The following is a 23,722-nucleotide window of genomic DNA, read 5'->3' on the forward strand; positions in this document are numbered from 1 at the left end:
AATGGGGATTCAAGGGGATAGATGTACTAATTCAAAAGTGGCCCAGAAACACACTGCTGTACATATTCCCACCTTGGCCCATGGTGGGAGATGTTGAGGATTGTGGACCATACAGGGACAGTTATACTGGTAGCCCCAGACTGGACAAGATGGCCGTGGTATTTGGACCAAGTCAGATTCAAGTTAGGGGAACTGATCAGATTCAGACAAAGGGTCTATTGCACCAAGGACCAGTATCCGTAGAGGACCCAGCAAAATTTTGTCTTACTGTATGGCTCATGAAAAGAAGAGGCTCAGCAGAAGAGGTTACTCAGCTCAAGTAAAAGTGACCTACTGACAGCAAGAAAGACTTTACCTCTCTAGCATATACCAGAATATGGAAGACCTTTGAAGGCTAGTGTGGGCAGAGGAATGTATGGCCATGGAAAGCTCAAGTATCCACTATTTGCAATTTCTGAAAGATGGTCTGGATAAAAGGTTAGCAGTGAACTTGCTATGGGGTTCAAATAGTGGTTAATGGGATGTTATAGAAGATAGCTTAAAGGGGCCCCTTACTGTCACATCTGGACATAATCTGCTTCTTCAAAGGGGGAAGCCATATCGATTGTCCTCTGTGGGACCTAAACCTGGTCCTGAGAACATTAGCAGGGGCCCTTTTTGAACCTTGAGGAGAGCATCAATAAAGGATCTTACATTGAAGACAGCACTGCTAGTTGCTATGTGTTCAGCTACAAGAACTTCAGAATTACAGGCATTATTCTGCAGAGAACCTTACTGTCCTTTTTCTAGAGAAAAAGTCACTATCGGACCAGTCCCATCATTCTTGCCAAAGGTGGTGTCAGAATTTCATATGGATCAAATGCTTTCCATGCTGGTTTTAGGAAAGCAGAATATCTGTCAGAAATGGGAACTTAGAATGCTAGATGTGTATATATACGCACAGGTATTAGTGAAAAGAGTGCTTTTTTTTTCCCAGCAGGGGAATGCAGCCTAGGGAGAGAAGTGCGGATGTGATACTTAATCCCTTACTATTTTTTCATTGTTACTGAAATCATTTTTTGGGGTAATTTCTTTTTGAGTTCCAGGGGAACCTTAAGCTTAGGCATGAGACTACTGACACCTTCCCTGCAATACCAGACTATATAAGGAGGGCATTATGTTTAAGGAAGAATGTGAACTCCTGAGCTGAGATGAGCAATTTCTCTGCCCACAGGGAGGAGCCCTGTGAGCCTCACCATCAGCAGGCGTACTCAGTGGCGTAGCACACAGCTAGAGGAAGAGACTTTATTATATAGAACAGGAAAGTAATGTCCACAGTATTAGCAATATGGAAGTACAGTTCTGGGCAATGGGAATTACCCAGAATGAGACACAGTGGAAAAGATCTGGTAGTGGCTCTTGGAGCGGGGTACGCCGTGGATCTCCTCTGGCGAGCGTAGGCACCTCAGGATACAGATTCAGTAGTGACCCGCGGAGTGGGGTACACCAAGAAAGTCTCTTCAGTTCATATTGGTAGCGATGCCAAACCCGGAAGTGGTTCTGTGAAGATGGTGAGCAAAAATACTGTAGAGCAGGAAGGATGAAAGGCTCTCACTGAAGAAAGGCGGTAGTGGCCCGAGGATCAGGGGTACGCCACGTAGGATCCTCAGTGTAGTACAGAAATGAAGATGTCTGTAGAGGTGCTCACAATGGATGGTTCCTGGATCAGGGTAAGATCTGAGAAGCAGAACCAGCAGCAGACAAGCAGGAAGGCCCTCTGAGGAGTGGATAGCCGGGAATGCAGGGGAGCCCCCGAGGAGCAGGTACTCAGAGCATTCAATTGCCAAAATAGGAACAGGAAGTCCTTGAATTAGCAGAGTACAGCAAGACAGAACTCCTCGCTAACTCGAGGAAGGCAAGGGCTGGTTTGATTAAATACGCTAGTGGGCTGACGTCATCGGGTGGGGACACCCCTGAGGTTCCCGACATGACGTATTCAAATAATGCCCTTGCGCACACATGCGCCTAGGTAACTCCAGGTCCAAGATGGCGGTTGGCAGCACCCACGCTGTCCCGGGAACACTGGAGAGGTCAGCGTGAACTAGCAGACACCGTCATTCTTCCTAGACTTGATGGAGCGGGGAAAAAAAAAGATGTGAGCATGAGAGGTCACAGCCGTCTGTGACAGACAGGCGTAACAGAGGGATGTTGTGTCAAATCAGCTGGCTTCCTGCCTCCCATCTGCTGTTAGGGGAGACAAATCCCACTTGTCTACACTGGTCTGTCAGCACTTAAGGAAAAACAATTAGTAAGAACCTAATTGAACCTTTCTACAGAAAATCCCCCTAAGAATATAGATCTAGGAGTAACTGAGCACAATATTTTCATAATTCTAAAAAAACCCCCAAAAACCTTTCATTGAACCCATTAAGGCATTTCAAATCCTATTTTCTTACCTTTTTAAAGAAAAATAAGGCCTGTTTGAAAGTGAAATATTAGCATGAATTAAAAACATTAAAGAAAACAGTATATTTGTCATCTATAATCTTTTGTGATTTTTTTTGTAAAATCAAATGACTTTATCTGTAATTACAGTATTTTTTTTAAAATGCCGTAAATTCATTGAAAATGTGCTTGAAAATGAAAAGTGCATTTTGTTAATCCCCAAGTAATTTAAGGGAAACTAAATTGGTCTAATAGCCAGAAAACACAAATGCCATAGTGATCCATCCAGTCTACCATCCTGTCTGACAGTGACCAATCTGGGTCATTTGGAAGAAGCACCCACACAGATGCTATTGGAGAGATCCATTCTCTTTTGTTCACTCCCAGCTCCTGGCAGAAAGAGGTTGTATTTAAGTCTGCATAGTTAGTAGTTTGGTTGTTAATGGATCTGTCCTTCAGAAACTTGTCTTAAGCTCATAAAAATGCCTCTTAATAGGTGAATAAGTTTTAGATCCTTGCAGATCTCAAGTAGTTCTACCTTGAATAAGAAGTTTCTACTCTTACTTAGTTAAGTGTAGTAACAGCTACATCAGCAAGTTACCTCCATACTTATGTTTCCCCAGACCATAAAAGTCAGGGCCCTCATTGGTTGCTGTTTGAATCCAATTTCCCTTTTCCCCTTGCCGTTTAAAGCAGAGAGCTATGATGGAGTTGCATGAACAGTATGAAAGCTTATTGGTTAAGGTAGTAACTGCCGCACAGCAAATTATCCTGAGGCATTTTCTTCATTTCCGTCCTCTAGCCTTTAGAGATCCACAGTGTTTATCCCATTCTATTTTGAATTCTTTCACTTTTTTCATCTTTACCACCTCCTCTGGAAGGGGCATTCTAGGCATCCAACATCAGGAAATATTTCTTCATGGAGAGGGTGGAGGATGCCTGGAATGCTAATGCTCGAACAATATCTATCCACAAAGCGTGAGGGTATCTCCTATATCAAACTCAACAAACAACCCACACACAAAGAAATTCTATCTTTGTACCTTAGATGTATATCTTTCTTTTTTATTTTCAATTTTTATATATTTTTATAACTTCTGTGCTTCACACATGCCCAACTTAAGTGCATTAAAAATTGTTTAAAATATTTAATGGATGAATGGTGATGCTTCATACAATTACAAGAACACCAGACCCTGGTGTCTCGTTCAATTTTTGTTATGTAATCATGAGCGCCACCATCCCCCACATAGTCCTTTAATAGATTTTTCAAAAACTTGTTTTTTTTATATATTATTTTTGTTTTTCAAAAATGTATTTTTTCTTTTTATTATTTTCTTAAAATCTTCTCTTTATGTCTTTAGACATTAATGTGAAACACTGAACGAAAACCAAGAGATTAGGTCGCCAATCGCTCAAAATAGGAGTATTACTTATCTTGCATTCAAAGTCCTCGAAAAGATCTTACAGCAGCACTTGCCCCAACAAGGCCCAGTTTCGAAAATTCTTCTTCAGGGGAAGCCACTAAACCTTAGTCTCAAATGGCTAAATCATATTCCATGTTCCAAATCCATAAAGAGCTCGCCTAAACGCTGCTCACTCGATTCTCCTCTTCAAAAAGATGGCGGACCCATTCTCTCCTGTTAGCGTCCCGATTTAAAGGGACTCCCATCACATGACTTTCAACATGGCAACAATGCAAAGTTCCTCCCCCTCACCTCAACCTTAGAGGAGGGATAGCCAGTCAATCTGGTCGTTTAGTCCAATGGGCGCCTCAGTCTTCAATTTAAAGATCCAATATTGCTCCCTTCGATTCAATATTGTGTTCATATCTTCCCACGCCGATTTCTTTATCACCTGTTCAATTATAGTCCATTTTAAATCATCAAAGGTAAAACCATGTTCCACACAATGGTTAATCAATGGTGCTGTCATCACTCTGTTGTTAATGCGAGACCTATGCTCCATTAACCGCATCTTAATGGCTCGACTTGTGCGTCCAATATACACATTCCGGCATTTACAGATTATAGCATAGATGACATTTTTAAATAAACAGCTGGTCATTACTCTACGCTTCACCACATACCCCGTATTACTATCAATCCAGCTGTCACCCTCAATGGTATTGGCACAAATTGAACAATTTCCACACTGCTTGTGTTCTCCCTTGCTATCAACGGAAGACTGTGTCCTAGTCAGGCTGGCTCTCACTATTTTATCCCTTATATTGGAACCCCGACTGGTTGCAAATAAAGGAAACTCCTCAAAAATTTTATGAAGACCCAAAACATGCCAATGTCTTTTCACCGAATTAATCAGTTCCACTGTAGAAGTGCTCTGCTGGAGTACAAAAACCAGTTGATCATGAGTCCCACGTTCCCGGTAGGTAAGAAGTTGTGCCCGATCACTGTATTTAGATCTTTTATACGCTTGTTTGATGACTTTAACAGGGTAACCCCGATCTCTAAACTTCTTAGTGAGCAACAAAGCTTGTTTTTCAAACTCAATGTTAGTTGAGCAAATTCTTCTAATCCGGAAAAATTGAGATACAGGAAGACCCTTTTTGAATGCTGTAGAGTGATGGCTATGATACTTAAGCAAATTGTTTTTATCTGTGATTTTCCTATTCACAGTAGTGAACAATTGCCCCTCCTTAATCTCAACAATCACATCCAAATAGACAATCTTGGAAAAACTGTGTTGAAAAGTGAATTTCAAATTCTGATGAACCTCATTGATCCAAGATTTGAATGCCTCCAATTTTTCTTGCGACTCCTTCCATACAATAAAGATATCAATGTATCTGTACCATGCCCCAATCATCGGCCACCACTGGGACTGGTAAATGACTGTATCTTCAAAATTGGCCACAAACAAATTGGCCACTGCTGGGGCCAGAGAGGAGCCCATAGGAATGCCAGGTTCTGATGATAAAATTTCTCATCAAAGGTGAAATAATTATTAAAGATAACCAATTCAGTTAGTTCTTTCAAAAGTTCCGCTTTGATCCTTTTCGGACCTTGATGCACCAATACTGCCTCATTCACAGTATCAGCAGCTGCTCTTTGTGGTATGCATGTATATAAAGATATAATGGTCCAAGAAAACAAACCGGTAACCGATCCAATATGGCTAGCAGCAAAAGGGACAACAAGGTGGAATCGGTAAAAATGGACTTTATTGAAACTTGCCCGACTCTGGCCGAGTTTCGCTCTACGAGCTGCCTCAGGGGCTTTTTGAACCACTTGAATTGGCTCAGATCAGTGTGAACGTCATTTATATCGTAGACGAAGAGACATGAATCAGCATGCTGAATATCAACCTGTTCTAAGAACAGATACTTGCAACCATAGATCACTGTGCAAGCAGTGATACCGTAATTCTTCAGTCGAACGGCATGCAGCCACTCACCGCTCAAGCGATTCAAACAGCAAGCAATGAGGGTCCTGACCTTTATGGTGTGGGAATCTGATAAGCATGGGGGTTATCTACAAGGCGCAGCACATACTATCATAAGTTTGCTGGGCAGACTGAATGGACCATTTGGTCCTTCTCTGCCATCATGTCTGTTTGTTTCTTATGTTTATATGGAGCTTCTGTTTTGTGGCAGCAGTAGCAGATCAGTCATTTATATCTTACCCACATCCCAGTTTCCCAAAGGAAGCATGAAGAACTGATATCACTCACTTTGCTTCTGTTGGCACAAAATGGTAATTCCTAGTCTTTGTTGTGACTCATAATGGAGACCTTCAGAAACTTATTGTCCAGTCAGGTAGGTACTATTACCTGATTGAATAATACACTTGCCTTTTGCATTATCATAATCCACATTTGTATTTCACCCCACTCTGTGTACCATGGGTAGAGTGCTGTTCATGGTTATGCAGATGAATGTCTCTTCCTCTATGTCTTAAACTCATAGTTGAGCAATGTATATGTGTTTGATTATGTATGTATTTTTGTAAGCTGCCCTGGACGGGAAAGTGTTTTTGGAAGTTTGTGGAATATAAGAATGTTTAATAAATAAATAAATAAATAAAAATAGTTGAGTGATGATACTACCAGGTCTTAATCTTTCCATTCAATTCTTTGTTATTCTTGGCTCCTCCTCAGTAATTCCTTTCTTCAAAGAAAAATGTATGAAAGTACATGTGCATGTTTCTGGAGGCCATGGTTTTCTCTGTGAAGATGAAGCTATTACAGTCTGACATAGGACTTCTGGCTCACAGCTGTAGGGTTATCCTGGATTTTTGCCTCTTTAGAAAGTACCCCAAAGGTCACTACCCTCCATTTAATGCACACAAGCAATATCAAAAAACCAAGATAAAATAGCTTAGGAGGCTGCTGCTTTCACTGTAGAACTTACTTGCAGGCTCATTTTTCATTCTCTGCAAACAGTTGACTCCCAGACAAGATGAATAGTCCTGTCAGGAGGTGGTGAGTTAGAATGCATTGCAGGACATTTCTAGCAACCCTTGGAACCCACTTCCTTATACTTCGCATACTAGCTTAGTTAAAAAAAAAAATATGGAAGGCTCTTTGTGTTATGGTTAAATATTTCTAAAAGGAGTGATCTACCTTGAATTAACGAAAGGCAGCATCAAGGTAGTTCTTCCTCTGTAAACTGTTGCACATTACCTGGAGGCAGGTGTCTCCTTCCAAGAAGCTTCAGATTCATCACACTTACCAAAAGCAATACATCATTCTTTAAGACATAAGATTTTTGATGATTCTAATAATATTTTCTAATGAAATAATGCTTTAATGTTAAATTATGTAATGGAGAATATTAAAACAGACTTAACACTAGATCTCTTATTTAGGAACAGAGCTAAAAGGAGGCAGATTTCTTCCCATACACCTAGCAATAGAAGAGATGGTGATGAATGACTATCACACCAAACTTATGGATTCAATTCGAAACTCATTGGCAAAGACCTAAAACTTCAGAAAGATAAAATTAGCCAGTCTCCTATATTTGATGTGCTATAACCTATGGAGTTAATTTTGAAAATGTTAAGTATGCAAGTAGCCTGTACTCGCTATTCTATAAACATTAAAAGTATGTGCATTCTTTAGGATTCATGCATAAAAAGGGACGTTCTGGGGTAGGGCCAATAGGCACATAAATGGCTATTTTAAGACACGTACATTTGGCAACTTACTTGTGTAATTTTACACCTAAGTATCCTGCATAATTGATGTCAGATTTGTTTTTTGTATAGTATTGTCTTGGTGGGAGGTCTGGGTGAACTGGGGGGAGTTCAAGCTGAAGAACTAGGAGGGTCTTGAACTGATGGAGTAATTGGTAAACTGGTAATTTCAGTTATGTACACGTTTTAAAATATACCAACTTCATGTATAAATCGAGTTTTTACATGATTAAGTCCTACTTTATTTTTGTTTGTAAAATGTTCATGTATATTTTCAATCACTGCATGCGTTTGTGCATAAGCATACATGTGTGTATGTTGCGGGGTAGAGATACACGTGTCTAATATGCATAGGTTCTAAAATAAAAACATATGTTTTACCATGCAGGGTCAGACCAGAGGTCCATTAAGCTAAGCATCTTGTTTCCAAAGGTGGCCAGTCCAGGTCAGGATTCTTAAATTCAATAGATTTCATTCTGCTTATCACAGGGACAAGCAGTGGATTTCCCCAAGTCCACCTTTATAATGGTTTATGGACTTTTCTTTCAGGAACTTGTCCAAACTCTTTGTAAGGCCAGCTACACTAACAGCATCGAATTCCAGAGTTGAATTATGTGTTGAGTAAAAAAATATTTTCTCCTATTTGTCTGAAATGTATCACCTATTAACCTCATTGCATGTTCCCTACTCTTTGTACATTTTGAAAGCGTAAACAACCGATTCACATTTACCATTTCAGTCCACTCATTTAATAGACCTGTCATATATTTCCCCTCAGTCTTCTCTTCTCCAAGCTGAAGAGCCCTGTATGACAGTACCAATGCATCGCCATTTTAAAGAAAAAAAAAGGCACGAAGATAGCTGTCAATCAATCATGTTGTATTCATCCAGAAAATAAAGCTAAAAAATTCATAAAGAATGGCAATCTTGTCATTAACATTAGACGGAATAATTGTGTTGAGTTTGAAAATCCAATAATTTTCTCAGCGATTTAAAAGGATCTTATGATCACCTCCCCATGGAGACGGTGAGGCCCGTTCTACCACAGTCCAACGTAAGTCAGAGAATAAGTGAGTGTATTCAATACAATATGAAACAATAGGGGCCTGCACATCTCCAGTGATAATATGGCTCCTGTGCTGAATGAGCCAAACCCTGAACATGCATGTTGTCTGGCTATGTACTTCTTTGGCATGGGCATTGAAGGGCATAGACCACATTGTTAGACCGACAGAGTTAGAGCGTCTATATACCATAGCCTCAGAATTCACAGGATCCCATCTAATACCAGAAATGGTGGAATCACATAGATCATACTCATTGCATAGACTGTGGCCCACAAGAGTATCTTGTGCCATTTGTTGTGGAATTTGCGCTCTGACAAGACGTTTGATGTTTAACCCCTTAGCATAAGAAAAAAGAGGGAGGCTATGAAAAACTCGATGCCAACTTAAAACATGGCAGTGTTTAGAAATAATTTTCTTGATCTTATTTGCCAAGTTTGAATATCTCAAAACACAAACAATTTCATCAGCGGCCGGTTTTGCCTTGTATTGAAGTAATTGTTCTCTATCTGAAAATCTTGCATGCATCTGAGCTCTTTTAATGGCCTTCCTGGGATATCCACGTATATGGAATCTTGATACAAGCTCTTTGGATTCTTTCTAAATCCACTCCTACTGAACATAGGCGACGAAGCCGAAAAAACTGGCCCACTGGTAACCCACACTTCAAAGGGCAAGGGTGAAAACTTTCAAAACAAAGAAAATTATTTCTGTCATTACTTTTACAATGTAATGTAATCTGAAGACCTGCTTCTGATTTAGTAATCAAGATATCCAAATAAGCTAGTTGAAAGCGATCATAGGTAATCATAAATTTCAAGTTGTGGTCCTGCTGATTAAGCCATTTATGAAAACACATCAAATGTTGTTCTGTATGATGCCAGATGACCACAAACTAACATGTTGAAAAAATACATAAGTATATACAAAGGTTTCCTCCAACCTAGTGACGAGCAGATTGGCAACACCAGGGGCCACCGGGGAGCCCATAGCGACCCCCGTGTGTTTGATGAAAAAAATCTACACCGAACTGAAAAAAATTATTATTTTTATATAATTATTATAATTTGGCTATTCCACCAGAAACTCTGGAATACGTTCCGGGCATTCTTGCTTTGCCAGTATCTCTGTAACAATTTGTAATGCTGTCTGTTGAGCAACATTCGTATATAAGGTCTCTATGTCCAAGGTAACTGAAAAAAAAACAGCCTGGTTGTAAGGGACCACAACTTGCTAATTTTCTTAACATGTGCACTGAGTCTTGTGTATAAGATGATGCTTGATGCATAAATGGTTGCAAAAATGAATCTAGAAAATGAGCCAAGGGCTCCAAAATTGACCCATTTGCTGACACAATGGGTCGATATGGAGGACTGATCAATGTCTTGTGAATCTTTGGAATACCATATATAATAGTCATACGATGAGGCAAGAGGTGAAACCAATTGCAAAAAAGAAATCTCTTTTGATGTCAAAAATCAGACTACTTAGCTTCCTTTAAAAGTACTTGAATCTTGATTTGTATGTCTTGTGTGGTATCTGTTATCACACATTCTTAGAATTTATCATCCAATTGTCTATGGAGTTCACTAATATAATCTACTATATCCATAAGAACAATAGCGCCGCCCTTATCCACTGGCTTTATAATAATGTCCTTATTGGAACTCAAACTTTTCAAGGACACATTCTCCTCTACTGTCAAATTGAAAAAAGTGTGACAGGAACTTTGTTCTTTAGCCTCTAGATCACGTAACACCAAATTTTGGACTGTTTATATGAGGGTCAATGGACCCCAGCGGGATCCAAAAAGATTGTGGTTTCACCAGGGATGGATCACTTCAATTGTTCTATGTTTGAAAAAGAAATTGTTGCATATTCTGCAAGTGAAATTATCGATACAAAAAAATTCTCTCAAAAGAATCATGTATCATAGTAGGAACAGAGGATAAACCCTTGTTTAATGCTCGCTCTTCAGCGGGCAATAAGTGGACAAATTAATTACTGCCGATCCTGTGCTGTTTGTGAGCGCATGAATGATTTGTGCCATTGCGTGTCTTGTTTCTGGTGATAAGGTCTTGCTTGCGATCGCCCATCACGATGAAATGTGGTTATCTTCCATTTCTTGATTTCCAATTTAAACTTGTCAGTATTACATTGTAATTCATCCAAAGATGCTGTGACCTCTTCTATAGAAATTTTCTGCTTAAGATCTTCTACTTTTACCATTTGGGCCTTGATGTCCTCCAATGTTAATTTTGTGTGATCTATAATTAACAGCACCAAATCCAAGGAGCATTTATTTAAAATAGCTGTCCATTTAGAAAGAAACTCTGCGCTGAGCCCAGATCTCAGACCAGCTCCAATACAAACGTCAGGGCTCATGTTTCATCACAGTGTGCTGAACGAGGGGATTCCTTCTGGTTTGCCAGCAGCGAATACAATTGATACCGCGGCCCTTCAGGCTGTTCCAGCAATTGCGGTGGCAACGGGAGTGCCAAACAGCACGGGGACATCGAGAATTGAGCAGGAAGAAGGGGCAGTAGGGTTAAGTCCTGTTGGTAACAACCTGCAATTACTGCAAGAGACTACCCCAGAATTTAAGCCCCTAAGGATTCCTGAATGCCCCGAGGTTGTAACAATGGCTGCTTTATGGGACCTGATGGTGGGGGGTTGCTACTACGATGAATAACCTTAACACTAAAGTTGAGTGTTTGGCATCTCAAAACACTCAAAATTCCTCTGAATTTCAAAAGAATGTGGATTTGATTTCTACACAAGATTCGGCTTTACAGGAGATTTAACATTCAAAGCTGTTGTGGTTAAAGATAGACAATTTCTTACCAGAAGAGTGGAAGCACTTGAAAGCTCTATTAGACACTTAAAATATAAGGAGCTTAAATTTTCCTCGACTACTGGGAGAAATCCCTTATGTTTCCTTAAAAAGATTTTTTCAAGAGGTCCTTGGTTTTGAGGAAGGGAATTTACCTGCAGTAAATAAATGTTATTTTCTACCAAAAATATTTGTAAATTCTAATAGATTAAATTTTCAGGATAATCTGACTGAAATATTAGAGAGTTCGATTTCAGAGTTGGATAGAGCTACCCTCTTGGTGTTGCTGATAATGATGGCAGATGTGCAGAATATTATGAAAAACTACTTTAGGAACTTCCCATTTTCATTTATGAATGGAAATGTAAAAAATTTTCCAGATCTTTCCTCGATAACACAAGAGAGGCATAGGGGGCTTTTAGCCCTACGTCCTGAAATAATTTCCTTAGGTTATAACTTTATGTTGAAATTTCCATATAAATGTGTGTTAAAGAGGGAGGTGGAATTAAATGTGTGTTTTACTGTTTAACAACTGAAAGATTTTCTTCAAGCAAAAACCCCCACAACCTCGTCTCCCATAAATTTGTAAAAGTAATATGGAAGTTAGTAGATGTGCATGCTATTATCCTTTAAAGATTGTTTGTTTATAATTTCCCTGTAGGTTTCAGATCCTCACAATTAATACTATATTGATTTATGGGCTATAATGGAGGCTATTTTTTTATTTTTATTTTTTTTAATGTTGAACAACATTTGTTTAATGGAAAATAATTATTGCTTAGTCATCCATTTGTTTTCATAATTTGCAAAATTGAATTTTTGTAAACTTAAAATTGATAAATAAAGAATTTTTTAAAAAGAAAAACTCTGAATTATCTGCAAACATCAAAGATTCTTTATTGATCCGTAATCCACGTTGAATCATATGCTACTTCACATATTCCATCAGTTGTCTCATGTTTTCAGTGCGAGCTGCCCGCTTATGAAGAGTTGTAAGCTCATTCAGGAGATCTGCTTGAGAAGGAGATGTAATCAAAGAATCTGAAAATAATGATTCCTGTACAATACTTGCCACATGTTCAGTTGAATAACTGAAAATATTTTTCCAATCAGTTGATGCCATTAGGGTGTTAATGTAACAATGCCAAATAGATAAGAACCCAAATAGTGTAAGAATGAATATCGTCAACAAATATATATAAAAAATCTCACTAATTATCCAGAAAGAGAACAAAACAGACATTTTTTGAATGACTATCAGAAAGCACAGAGTGGGCACTCACAAAATATGTACATCAAACCCTATCACCGTGCTGGCTTTTTTATAATCATTTAGTCATTCAATGAATGCATATGTTTTTAAACTTTTATATATGTTGAGAACTCCACAATTCATTTAGATTTCCATATGCATATATAACTTTTTAGACGCTTTTTTTTTAATGTATATGCGTAGTGCACTCAAAGTTTCACAGTTCATTTAAATTCATGTGGAAATCCACTTACCTGAATGTTGAGAGGTGGCCGGGAACAAAGCCCCCCATAGGAGGAGGTCGTCTTGTGTCTGAAATCTGTACTGAGTTCAACAATTTTCTTCTTTACCCAACATTGCAATGTTTCGGAAGGAAAAAATTACCTTCCTTCTTCAGAGGTTATGCAGACCACTCTGACATTCATGTAAGAATCCCAGTATTCTAAAGAGATAATAAATGAATTGTGTTACATCGTGCATATATATTGAAAACATGTTCTCCTTACTTGAAAGCACATCGGAATGGAAAAAACGGGGGCCCGCACATCTCCAGTGGTAATACAGCTCCTTTGCTCAATGAGCCTAACCCTGATTGTGTGTGTTGTCTGTCCTACATACAGGTTCAGGAATTGGCATTGAAAGGCATAGATCACATAGAATCACTTAAAAGGCATAGATCACATAGAATCACTTAAAAACATGCTAACTTAAAACATGTTTAGAAATAATTTTTTCCACAGATAAGCAGGTTGAATTAGCCATGATATCTGGGGATCATCCTCCAGTCCTCTAGGTGGGCGGAGCTCCTCAAAGCATTTGGAGTTCTGCTGTGTGTGCCTGCCTCTGTATATCACCACGTGGCTCCCATTGTTAGACTGACAATTAGTTAGAGCGTCTATACACCACAGTCTCAGAATTAACAGGATCCCATCTAATGTCAGAAATGGTGGAATCACATAGAATCACAGTCATTGCATGGACTGTGACCCACAAGAATATCTTGCACAATTTGTTGCGGAATTTGCACTTTGACAAGACATTTGATGTTTAACCCCCTAGCATAAGAAAAAAGAGGGAGGCTATGAAAAATTCTATGCTAACTTAAAACATGTTTAGAAATAATTTTTTCCACAGATAAGCAGGTTGAATTAGCCATGATATCTGGGGATCATCCTCCAGTCCTCTAGGTGGGCGGAGCTCCTCAAAGCATTTGGAGTTCTGCTGTGTGTGCCTGCCTCTGTATATCACCACGTGGCTCCCATACATGTGGTGATATACAGAGTCTGGGTACTGATGCGCAAACATTAAGGAAAAAAACACTGGACTGCTTCTAGGGCCAAGTCCATAAGCAAAGCATGTCAAGTAGTACTGACTGATACATGGGAGTAACCTGCACGAGGTAGCAGATACTACCATGGGAAGCTTGCTGGGAAGACTGGAATGACCATTGTTTCTTTTCTGCCATGATTTCTATGTTTCTATGTATGTTTCTATGTTTCTCTTTCTATCTATAGCAACACCTCAAGTTCTATTATGGAATACCTATTGGTGGCTAAGTAGGTAACAACATCTTATCTGCTTATTTTATGTATTAATTTAAAATGTTTTGTATTCTGTGTTTACAATACAAGTTGTTCTAAGTAGATCATGTCTTAAACACTAAAAATTTAAATCAACAAATCAGACATAAGTAATCAAAGAAAATGCTAATCTTAATATATTTACATAGACTAAAAAAATAAACTCTGAAATGTACCTCTATAATTAATTAAGCCTACTAAAATGCTTTTAACTGTTTTCATAATTTAATATCATAAATTTCACGAAGTTCTAAAGGAAGTGTGTTCCACAACAATGACCCAGATACTAAGAAAGCCTACTTATGAATGTCATGTAAGTGGGCTACTTTTACTGAAGGAATTGCTGAACAGTGCTTTTGTATGGTGGAACATAAGCATCTAACAACTCACAAACTAATTGGGACCTTCCTCTCATAATGTTTTAAAAATCAGAATAGCAACTTTAAAATTAACTCGCTGAGCTTATAGGTGTCTAGTGAAGCTCCTGTAATAGCGAAGAGATGTAATCCTTTAATGTAGTTGATATGATGACCCAATCAGTGGCATTATGAAGTAATTGAAATATGTGCATCAGACATTTGGGAAGTCCTAAATATAACATGTTAGAGTAATGCAGGACATTTAAAATAAATGCCTGGCAATTGTCTGAAAATCATCTTTGGATAAAATCCTTAGCCGCCTACCCATTCCCAATGTATAGAAACTAGATTTTCATACCTTTAACTGGGGCTTTAGCATCAATCAAGAATCGAGGGTAATCCTAAGGTGTCAAACTTCAGACCATCTAGTTGTATTACCAGCAAAACTTGAGTAAGCATCTTATGACTCATAATGCTTTGGTTTCTGTGTGTTACCAATCTCATGGCCCAAATCATTCCCAGCAGGTAAACAATACCATTCTGCTGTGTCTAGAATTTATTTCTTTATTACCGGTATATGCTGGTCTAGCAGAGATCCAGTATCATTGTAATAGATAAGATACAAATACACCGACATATAATTTGCTCATTAATTGCTTTATGTTATACAAGTATTTTACTACTCTTCTCACCACCAGGGATTTCTTCTTTCTTTCTCTTCCTCCATTCCAACACTTCCTTGTCAGAGTCCATCTTGTCTGGTCTACTAAGATGGTGATTACATAGCCTAATTAGCTGTTGAGCTGTTTTCTCCAAGCTGCCCGCAAACCAAGATAACAGCTTATTCTTCCACCTTGTGTCTTGGTAATATATGCCCCTGAAGGCCTGCAGTGTACAGGTCACACACTCTCCCTCCCTTTGCTCTGGAGTTAATATCTGTCACAGCTTTTATATGCAGCTTGGGGAGCTGCAGAGGTGTGCTACTGTGCCTGGACAGTGAAAGGCTTTTCTCTTGAAAGCTCTGGTAAAATCCATCCATTTAAGTCAAATGTCATTATGTGACTGATGTTTGTGACTGCTGAATGGCTGTCTTAATAGAACTCCTGTTGCTGGTAAATAATTTTTGTTTTCTTATGCTGGATATTATTTTTAGATAAAATAGAATGCATTATAAAAAGTATCTTTTGTATTATTTCTTTGTATACTGTCAGTAAGTTGTAATATGAATATAATTTCTTCTTGATACAAGTAGTTCATTTTGTATAGTACTAGTGTATGTTTCCGTCAAATGCCGTTCATATAGAAATGTAGATTTTTTTTATTTTTTTTTATATTATTTCTGAAAATATTTTATATGTGAGCAATTTAAGCTTATTGTCAGTTGGCACCTCAAGTTGTATATTTGGATTCATGAAAATTAAAGGTATGCTTTTCTGAAATTTAAATTATGTAAAATGTGATTACATTTAATCACATTTTTATATAGCCTAGTATGATTTTTATGAATAAAAATCTTAATATAAAATATTGGGTTCATTACAAGATATGTTTGTCTTATTCTCCTGCAATCTTGATTGGGATAGAAGTAAAAGAGAAAATAAGGTCTTTTGCGAGAAGATGACATTGATGTAGTCAGTGTGTTTGAGTATTTACATTGCCTTCAGAGAGAAACTGGAAAAGCAAACAATTGTAAACACCAGTCAATGTATGGTTTTGGGTCATGAGACATTAACCAGCCCTGCTAGTAGGAAGCATATTGTTATAATATCCATTGATTATCAGTTCAATTGTGGTTGAATAAAATGATTGAACCAGAAAGGTGGTTTTTTAGACATGAATAAAACATGAAAAAGCATATTTAATACAAATGCTGCTTTTGTGTATATTATGAATGATTTCCTTTTTAAACCCCTTTCACTAAGGCTTGACTTTTGTTTTTCTCATTAGGATGACAGTTCTGGCAGTCTAACATCAGTATCCACGCCAAATCTGTTAAACACAGGGGTATGAAATTTAATATATTTTTCTAGTTGCATTTAACACCATGCATGATACCTTTTAGCACCCATTTAAGAAAGATTGCACATCACATTGTCACACTAGCATGATTATTATGACACTCGGTTGTCATGAAATTTATTGAGTTCTACCAGATAATGAAAAAAAAAAATCACATACCCATCAATTCCACTAGCATAATCTTAAACTAAAAGACCTTGCTGCCACTGTGCCCTGTTTTTGATTTCAGTAAAACTAATTTTAATTTATCTCCTTATAAATGAAAGATTTAATATAGCACTGAAAATGGCTTTTATTTGCTTACAGATCTTGCTTGCTATTGGAATGCTACAGTGGAATGATAATTTGATAAAGTGATTATATTTTTTTTTAATTCTTTCAGGCAGCTTATAAAGATTAGCTATCATACTTATTCGATAGATGAACCAGTAGACATTTTGCATTGAATATACCTTGCAGAATGTTTGCCTTCTGCTCAGCTGAACTTTAATCTGTAACCTTTAGACTTCAATACACAGTTGCAGAACAAAAGTTTAAGTGCTAAGTAAATCTCAAGTTGTGAACCCTCTAATGAGGTTAAGTGCCCAATTTTATTGCTTATCCAGGTATTTGGTTTAATTAAGTTTATGGCTTGTCCAGATGTTTGCTATAATTCTTAGAATATATCAAATTTTTTCCTGTTTCTTAGATTCTTTTATTCTTTATTTATAGATTTCCTTTAGACTTACTGTAAATAGTTATGTTGGAGCCAAGGGAAGACTAGGGAATTGCAGTTTAAGGGGCAACACTCAGTAAAAAAAAAAAAAAAAAAAAAAAAACCCCCAAAAAAGCCCCTAAAACAAAATACTGCTGTCTACACCAAATCACACCATAATCAAAACCATTTACCGATCTAAAAGAGAGAGATGATGAATACAGTTTAATCACAGAAATCAAAATCCAACAGTCATAAAATCTGCAGCATTAAAGGGTTCCTCTTCTCCTACACCTTAGCAGCATATTTTTGAGGAGTTTCCTTCACTGGGACTTTCCATGTATTGGTATCTAGTTAAAATTTGCAGTTTTTCTTCTCTAAGCAGGAAACTTGACAATCTGATTGGTTAAAGGGGAGGGCTCTTTCTCTGAGAATCCTTTTAATTACACACTCTGAGAGCCTCTGCTGCCATGCCTTGGTGCAGAAGCTCTTGGGGCAGGTTCACAAGCCAGGCAGTTGTCCTTTAATCCAGACAGGAAATCCACCTTTTTAAAACAGATAAGGTAATCTCTACTGCAGATTGTTAACTCTGCTTTCATATGAATCACCTGCTGGGTTCTGTCCTACTTGTGATCCTCTGAGCTTCAATCTTATTACCTCCCCTAGAAAGCTTGAAGGATCTAACTTTGAGCCTTCCCTGGAAGAGAGCTGGAACAGAAAGAACCTTCTGGTTCCTCTGCTATATAGAAACGTGCTCCTCCTCTCTGCAAGGCCACTCCCAATAGGAAGTGTTTGCAACATAGACTACTCGTACCTCTCACTTGGAATGTCAAAGTGGCCCCTAACCCCTACACTAATACCTAAACCTCACCTCGAGTTACTAGGTGGGCCTCCCATAGAGATATAAATACCTATCTAGTATTGGGGCATTATGGCTAGGCTCTCTTGCGCGCGCGCTCTCTCTCTCTCTCTCTCTCTCTCTCTCTCTCAACTACTAAAACAGTTATTTGAGAACACATCGCTAAAATCGAGGGCTTCGCAAAACGGTAAACCCAGGCCACTCCCACCCCTAACTCCTCCTCTTTTTCGGATTTGCATCGCATCATACATTATGGTGCTATCGCATGCGTTAAATGCGTTTTTGCATGCATTAAGGGCTTATCGCATGTGTTAACGGTGCTTTTCACATGCGATAAGCCCTTAACGCATGCGAAATGCCTTATAGCATTTTGATAAATGACTCCTTAGGTGGCTAGATGGCTAAAGTCATACTGCCTAGATTTAGGGTCACTACTGTAGTGCCTAGGTTTAGGCCCCTAAACTGGATCCTTCAAGCAAACCCTGCCTCCAGGGCTATCTACTTTCAAGTACTAAATTTAGCCTGAGGTACAATTTTCTTCCCACGTGCGGTAGTTGGAAAGCTAGATGTTGCTGAAAATTTTTTTTTCTGTCTAGGTTATTTGTGGTCTTAAGATAATGCCAACTGGGAAGATTGATTTGTATTTCACAAAAACCACGTACTTGTGAAGCAGAAAACTTTAGACAAGACCGAGATAGGAATGCATATAGCAGTGATGTCTTAAGGTTGAATCATTTTTATAGAAGAATCCTGCAGATGTGGAAGCTTCCAGGGATTTAGGAGGTGATGTGGTGATGCAGTTGAAAAATTGTGAGGTTGGATACAAGAATGACCAAAGGAAATTACAGAGGAGAATGATTTAAGGAACACTGAATAAGATGGAGAGATTTGGAAAGAGGTTTTTTACTCCATCTTATATCTAATTAAAATGGCATTCACTGCCAGCCTGGTGTCTTAGTGGCCATTGCTGTGCAGTGCCATGTGGAGGGTACCAGTTTGGTTTCTAGATTGACTGATATTAGGGATCTTGTGTAGGTAGCATTTGCAGCTCTCCCTTACCCCCACCCTTGGAGGGAGAAGTCATGATCCTTATTCAAGGATGATACCTAGTGGCTGGATTCAGGGCTGTTGATTGCAGGGTTCTGGAAAGATCTCTGCTGCATGGCCCAGGATCATTACTACAGTCACCAGACTAGATACCCTGAGTGGTGAGAGAGAGAGAAAATTGGAGAAAACATTTCCAAGTAGTTGCGAGTAAATGCTCATGGAGACCTACAGGATCAGGAGCAAACTGTCAGTTCAAAAAATAAAAAAACAATGGTATTCGCTTACTTTCTCAGAGCTTAGTAGATGTTCTCTTATTTAATCATCTTCTTATAAAGACTTTCTGCACTCATATTTTTTGCCTAGAGCCAGATCAAGTAAAATTCATGTTTTTTTGTTTGTTTTTTGTTTGTGTATCCCTTTAACTGAAAGATTTATTTTGCTTGAATGTACTTCATTCAATAAGATCTAAATGTATTCATGATAGCTCTTAAAATATTTCAGGATTTAAAGAATCATGGAAAAAGAGATTGAATTGGCTTTTTTTTTTAGCCAACAGCAACTCCCTTGCCTTTTATGTAGAATGTGTACCTGAATAAAGAAAAGATTTTAAGATGTTCTGGACTGTGTGCCATTCCCTTTCTGAATAGTGGGACTTTGCACCCTATGTTCCTTGTACACAAGCTTCACCCTATGTTCCTTGTACACAAGCTTCACCTTGTACACATGTGAAGCTTGTGTACAAGGAACATAGGGTGCAAAGTCCCACTATTCAGAAAGGGAATGGCACACAGTCCAGAACATCTTAAAATCTTTTCTTTATTCAGGTACACATTCTACATAAAAGGCAAGGGAGTTGCTGTTTCTGCTTCCTTGTGAGAAGAGGGGCTTACAGTTTCATGTTCACACCAGTGTTTCAAACATAAAGCACTTTAGCAGGGGTCATATTTAACCAGCATTTGTACATTGTGGACATTCTAATAAGTACAGGTCTTAACTTGATCTCTCTTGTAATTGCCACAGCACCAGAAAAGTGTACAGAAAAGCAGATTTCTGGAAAAAGGACCAATTACACCTAGAGGGCTCATGTAGAATAACATTGATGTGTAATTTCTTTTCGTTGGTCCTATAAAAGATATTGTAACCTCAAAAGTATCCAAGAGCATCCATAGCATAGATGGATAGATTATCACAAAGTGTGATGTAGATTTCTTAATAAAACGAATGGAGAATTAATTATGGTGAAGTCATCAGTTTTTTTGTAAGCAGCTCTCCTTTAAAAAAAAAAAAAAAGTGCATTTATAGGAAGAAAGTTATTTCAATAGGTCTTTAGAGAAACCAGATCCTCACTGCTTCTAACTTGGCTTCACATTACTAAATTGGTAACATTCTCGAGACAAATTTTTATTTTATTTAGATTTAGCTCATGCCTTTTCATTGGTAGCTCAAGGTGAGTTACATTCAAGTATGGTAGGTAGCAACCTGTCCCCAGAGTATTTATAATTTAAGTTTGTACCTGATAGAAGTCCTAACATTAAATAGCCAAAGACTGCAATAGTTTTCTCATACCAGATAGTGATCTCTGCTCAGCTGCTGATCTACATGTTGGAAATATTAATAAAGTAAATTTTTAAAAGGAAATAGGTGAAAAAAATACATTTCTCATAATTTCCAAGTACCAATTGGTGAAAACTGGAGACTAGACTATCATATTTTCTTCCATATATTACAAAAGCATTCTACTACAAGTAACTTCTAAATTTTAGGATGATGAGCAGATCATATATGAAGGTAATTGCCAATATGCATAGTTACTCTTACTTTTTTTTTTTTTTCGGGAGGTGGAGAAGAGCTCATTTTTCTTTCTTCCTCCCAGCTTCTCTGGTAACTTTGTCCCTAGGCACCTTCAGTCTTAGAGGGGTTATTGAACCAGGATGGCTAGAATTGTCTTTGAAACAATCTAGGAAGGGTCTGCATAATCTTAGGTTTCTGCCTCTCACATAGTATGTGCTCTGTTTCCATGAGTGGTGAGGATAAAATATTTAAACTAAGCTACAGTCCACCATTTTATATTTATATATGTATGTTAAGCTTTAAAATAGTTTTAAGGTCTGATGTATTAAAGTGTTGTTTTCCATTTTGTGTCTAGTGGGAAAATGATTGATACATCTAGCCTTTGATGTATCTGTGAAGTGCTTTACTATTTTAATGTCATACTAATTTTATTAGTGAGTTCCTTTCCAATAAATGTTCTTCATTGCATATATAAGTTTGTTTGATAGTTTCATTACTTTTACTGTATAACAAAGAGATATTAAGAGGGTAATTTTATAACTGTGTTGGAGTAAACATTTTCAAATGTACTTAAATTTGCTTTGGAAGTTCCTGGGTAAATCCTGAGGATTTACACGCGTAACCCTTTTAAAATCCGCCCCACTGTGTCAAGGGTGAAGGTTAACTTAACACATAAGATCCAATGTCGTCCCTCAGAACACCTGTGTGCCAGTGTGCATACAATTATTTACAAAATCAGGTTAAGCGCACACTTTTAATGGCACTGAAACCTGGGCTATTTTATAACTGCTATTTAGATGTAGAAAACTGTTTCCCTGTTCATAGCCCAGATCGGTCCAGACGCATGGGTTTTTCATCCATACTAGCAGATGGGAACAGAGAAGAAAAAGCTTGCCCTACACTACTACTTAGGTTAGCATGCCACCTGCACTCCCTCAATATTTTTCACCTGCAGTCGTCTGGACTGCAGGTGCAATATTTCAGGTGCAATATTTTGCACCTGCAGTCCAGACGACTGCAGGTGCAAAACCTGGAGTAGGCAGTGCCCTGGTGGGGGCTATCCTGGTTGAGCAGGGACGAGCAATGGGTTGGTGGCCCTTTTGGTGTTGTCCTTGACAGAGTAGGAGCTTGGTGGTATCCACATGTCCTGCCGCAGCTGAGCAATTCATAGGAATGGTGGCTATTTTTAAGCCCTCCCAGGCAGAAAAAAACAGGCAGGGATGCCTGTTTTATCCCACTGAGCCTGACTCCATTGTGAATGAAGCATTGTGTGTGAAAGGGATACACCCGCAGCAGTCCCTGCTTTTGCTAAAGGAGAGCTAGGAAGAGCTTCTCTTCAGATTTGTAGTTCATGATAAAGTTTTGTTTAAAAAAAAAAATATATTGTTAACATTTCTTTTGGGGACAATAATCTGGTTATTGGGAAGTTGACCAATCTCAAATTTTTTACTCTAACCAAATTTTCTAAATTTTCCAAATCATTATGTATTAAGATATTATCTAAAAGAGATTTTAATGTATGAAGAGAGTGATATACCAACTTTCTCTAAAATACATTATTTTCTCGATCTGATGTAAAAGATAAGATAAATGAGGAAAGTACTATGGGAATTACCACATTTTTGGAGGAATCAATAGAAGTTATTAATAAAAGAGCAACTCTCTTTATCTCTTTTATGGCTGAGAGAGACAAGGAATTGTTAATGGAAAAATTTTTTAGAAATAAGGACCTGCAATTTTGTGGTAAGAAGGTTTATATGTTCCCGGATGTGTCTAGATCTACCCAGGTCCGTAGGAAACAGTTCTTGGCTCTGAAAAATAAGATCCTGGAAATAGGCGCAACTTTTTATTTGAGATATCCTTCTAGATGTTTTATTAATTTCCAGGGTAAGAAATTCAGTTTCAATGAACCGTTACAGCTAGAAAATTTTTTGAGAGACAAGATTAGTTCTAAGAGTAACCAAGAACCAATACTAGGAGAAGCTATTGAGATGAGAGAAAATGTTGTCCCTTCATAATGAGCATTATGGGAATTTATTTGTAAGATGGCCCCCCCCGCATTATTAGTTTCTAACTTGGGGAAGATGGATAAAATATGTATTATTATTATTATTTGAATTGTTTTGTTTCCAAGTTAGAATTATTTTATGGAAATGTGAAGAAACATGTTTGTTTTATGTGTAATATTGATAAAACAATAAAGAGATAATTATAAAAAAATATATATATATATTTTATATATATATATATATATATATATATATATATATATATATATAAAATCTCATTCTTATTCCACATCTCTTGTGGCTCCTCTGGGAGACTTCTGAATTTCACTTTCACCATGAATAGATTTGGTAGCATTTCCATTGGGATAGACCCAGAACCAGTGAGATTGGGGAAAGGGGAATTCCCTTGCCCAACGCAGATTGTCCTAAACTGTACATCTCCTTTGAAGAAAGGAGTTGCTGCTGGGCTTACCCAGGTCCTGGTAGAACAAGGTAGCAGTGAAGAGACAGAGGGGGGGTGCAGGATCCTTTTTAGAGAAGGTCCATAAGATTCTTAAGCCAGATTCTTAAGTCCTGCATGACTAGTTGCATGAAAATGGGGTTTTTATGAGTGCCTCCCCCAAGTTTTTAGCCTT

At 38.0% G+C, this 23,722-nt stretch overlaps 1 protein-coding gene across 2 annotated transcripts in view; it reads left to right on the forward strand.

The window, feature by feature from the left end:
- Positions 1 to 23,722, forward strand: part of TBC1D12 (TBC1 domain family member 12) — a 253,268-nt gene that overhangs the window by 128,853 nt on the left and 100,693 nt on the right. The window contains exon 3 of one of the 2 annotated variants that reach the window (XM_029609872.1): positions 16,616 to 16,672. The exons of the other annotated variant lie outside the window; for it this stretch is intronic. Coding sequence (XP_029465732.1) covers positions 16,616 to 16,672 — 57 coding nt within the window. The remainder of the gene's footprint in view (positions 1 to 16,615; positions 16,673 to 23,722) is intronic. 2 annotated transcript variants of the gene reach the window in all.

Source organism: Rhinatrema bivittatum, chromosome 7 (assembly GCF_901001135.1).
Source record: "Rhinatrema bivittatum chromosome 7, aRhiBiv1.1, whole genome shotgun sequence".
Classification (NCBI taxonomy): domain Eukaryota; kingdom Metazoa; phylum Chordata; class Amphibia; order Gymnophiona; family Rhinatrematidae; genus Rhinatrema; species Rhinatrema bivittatum.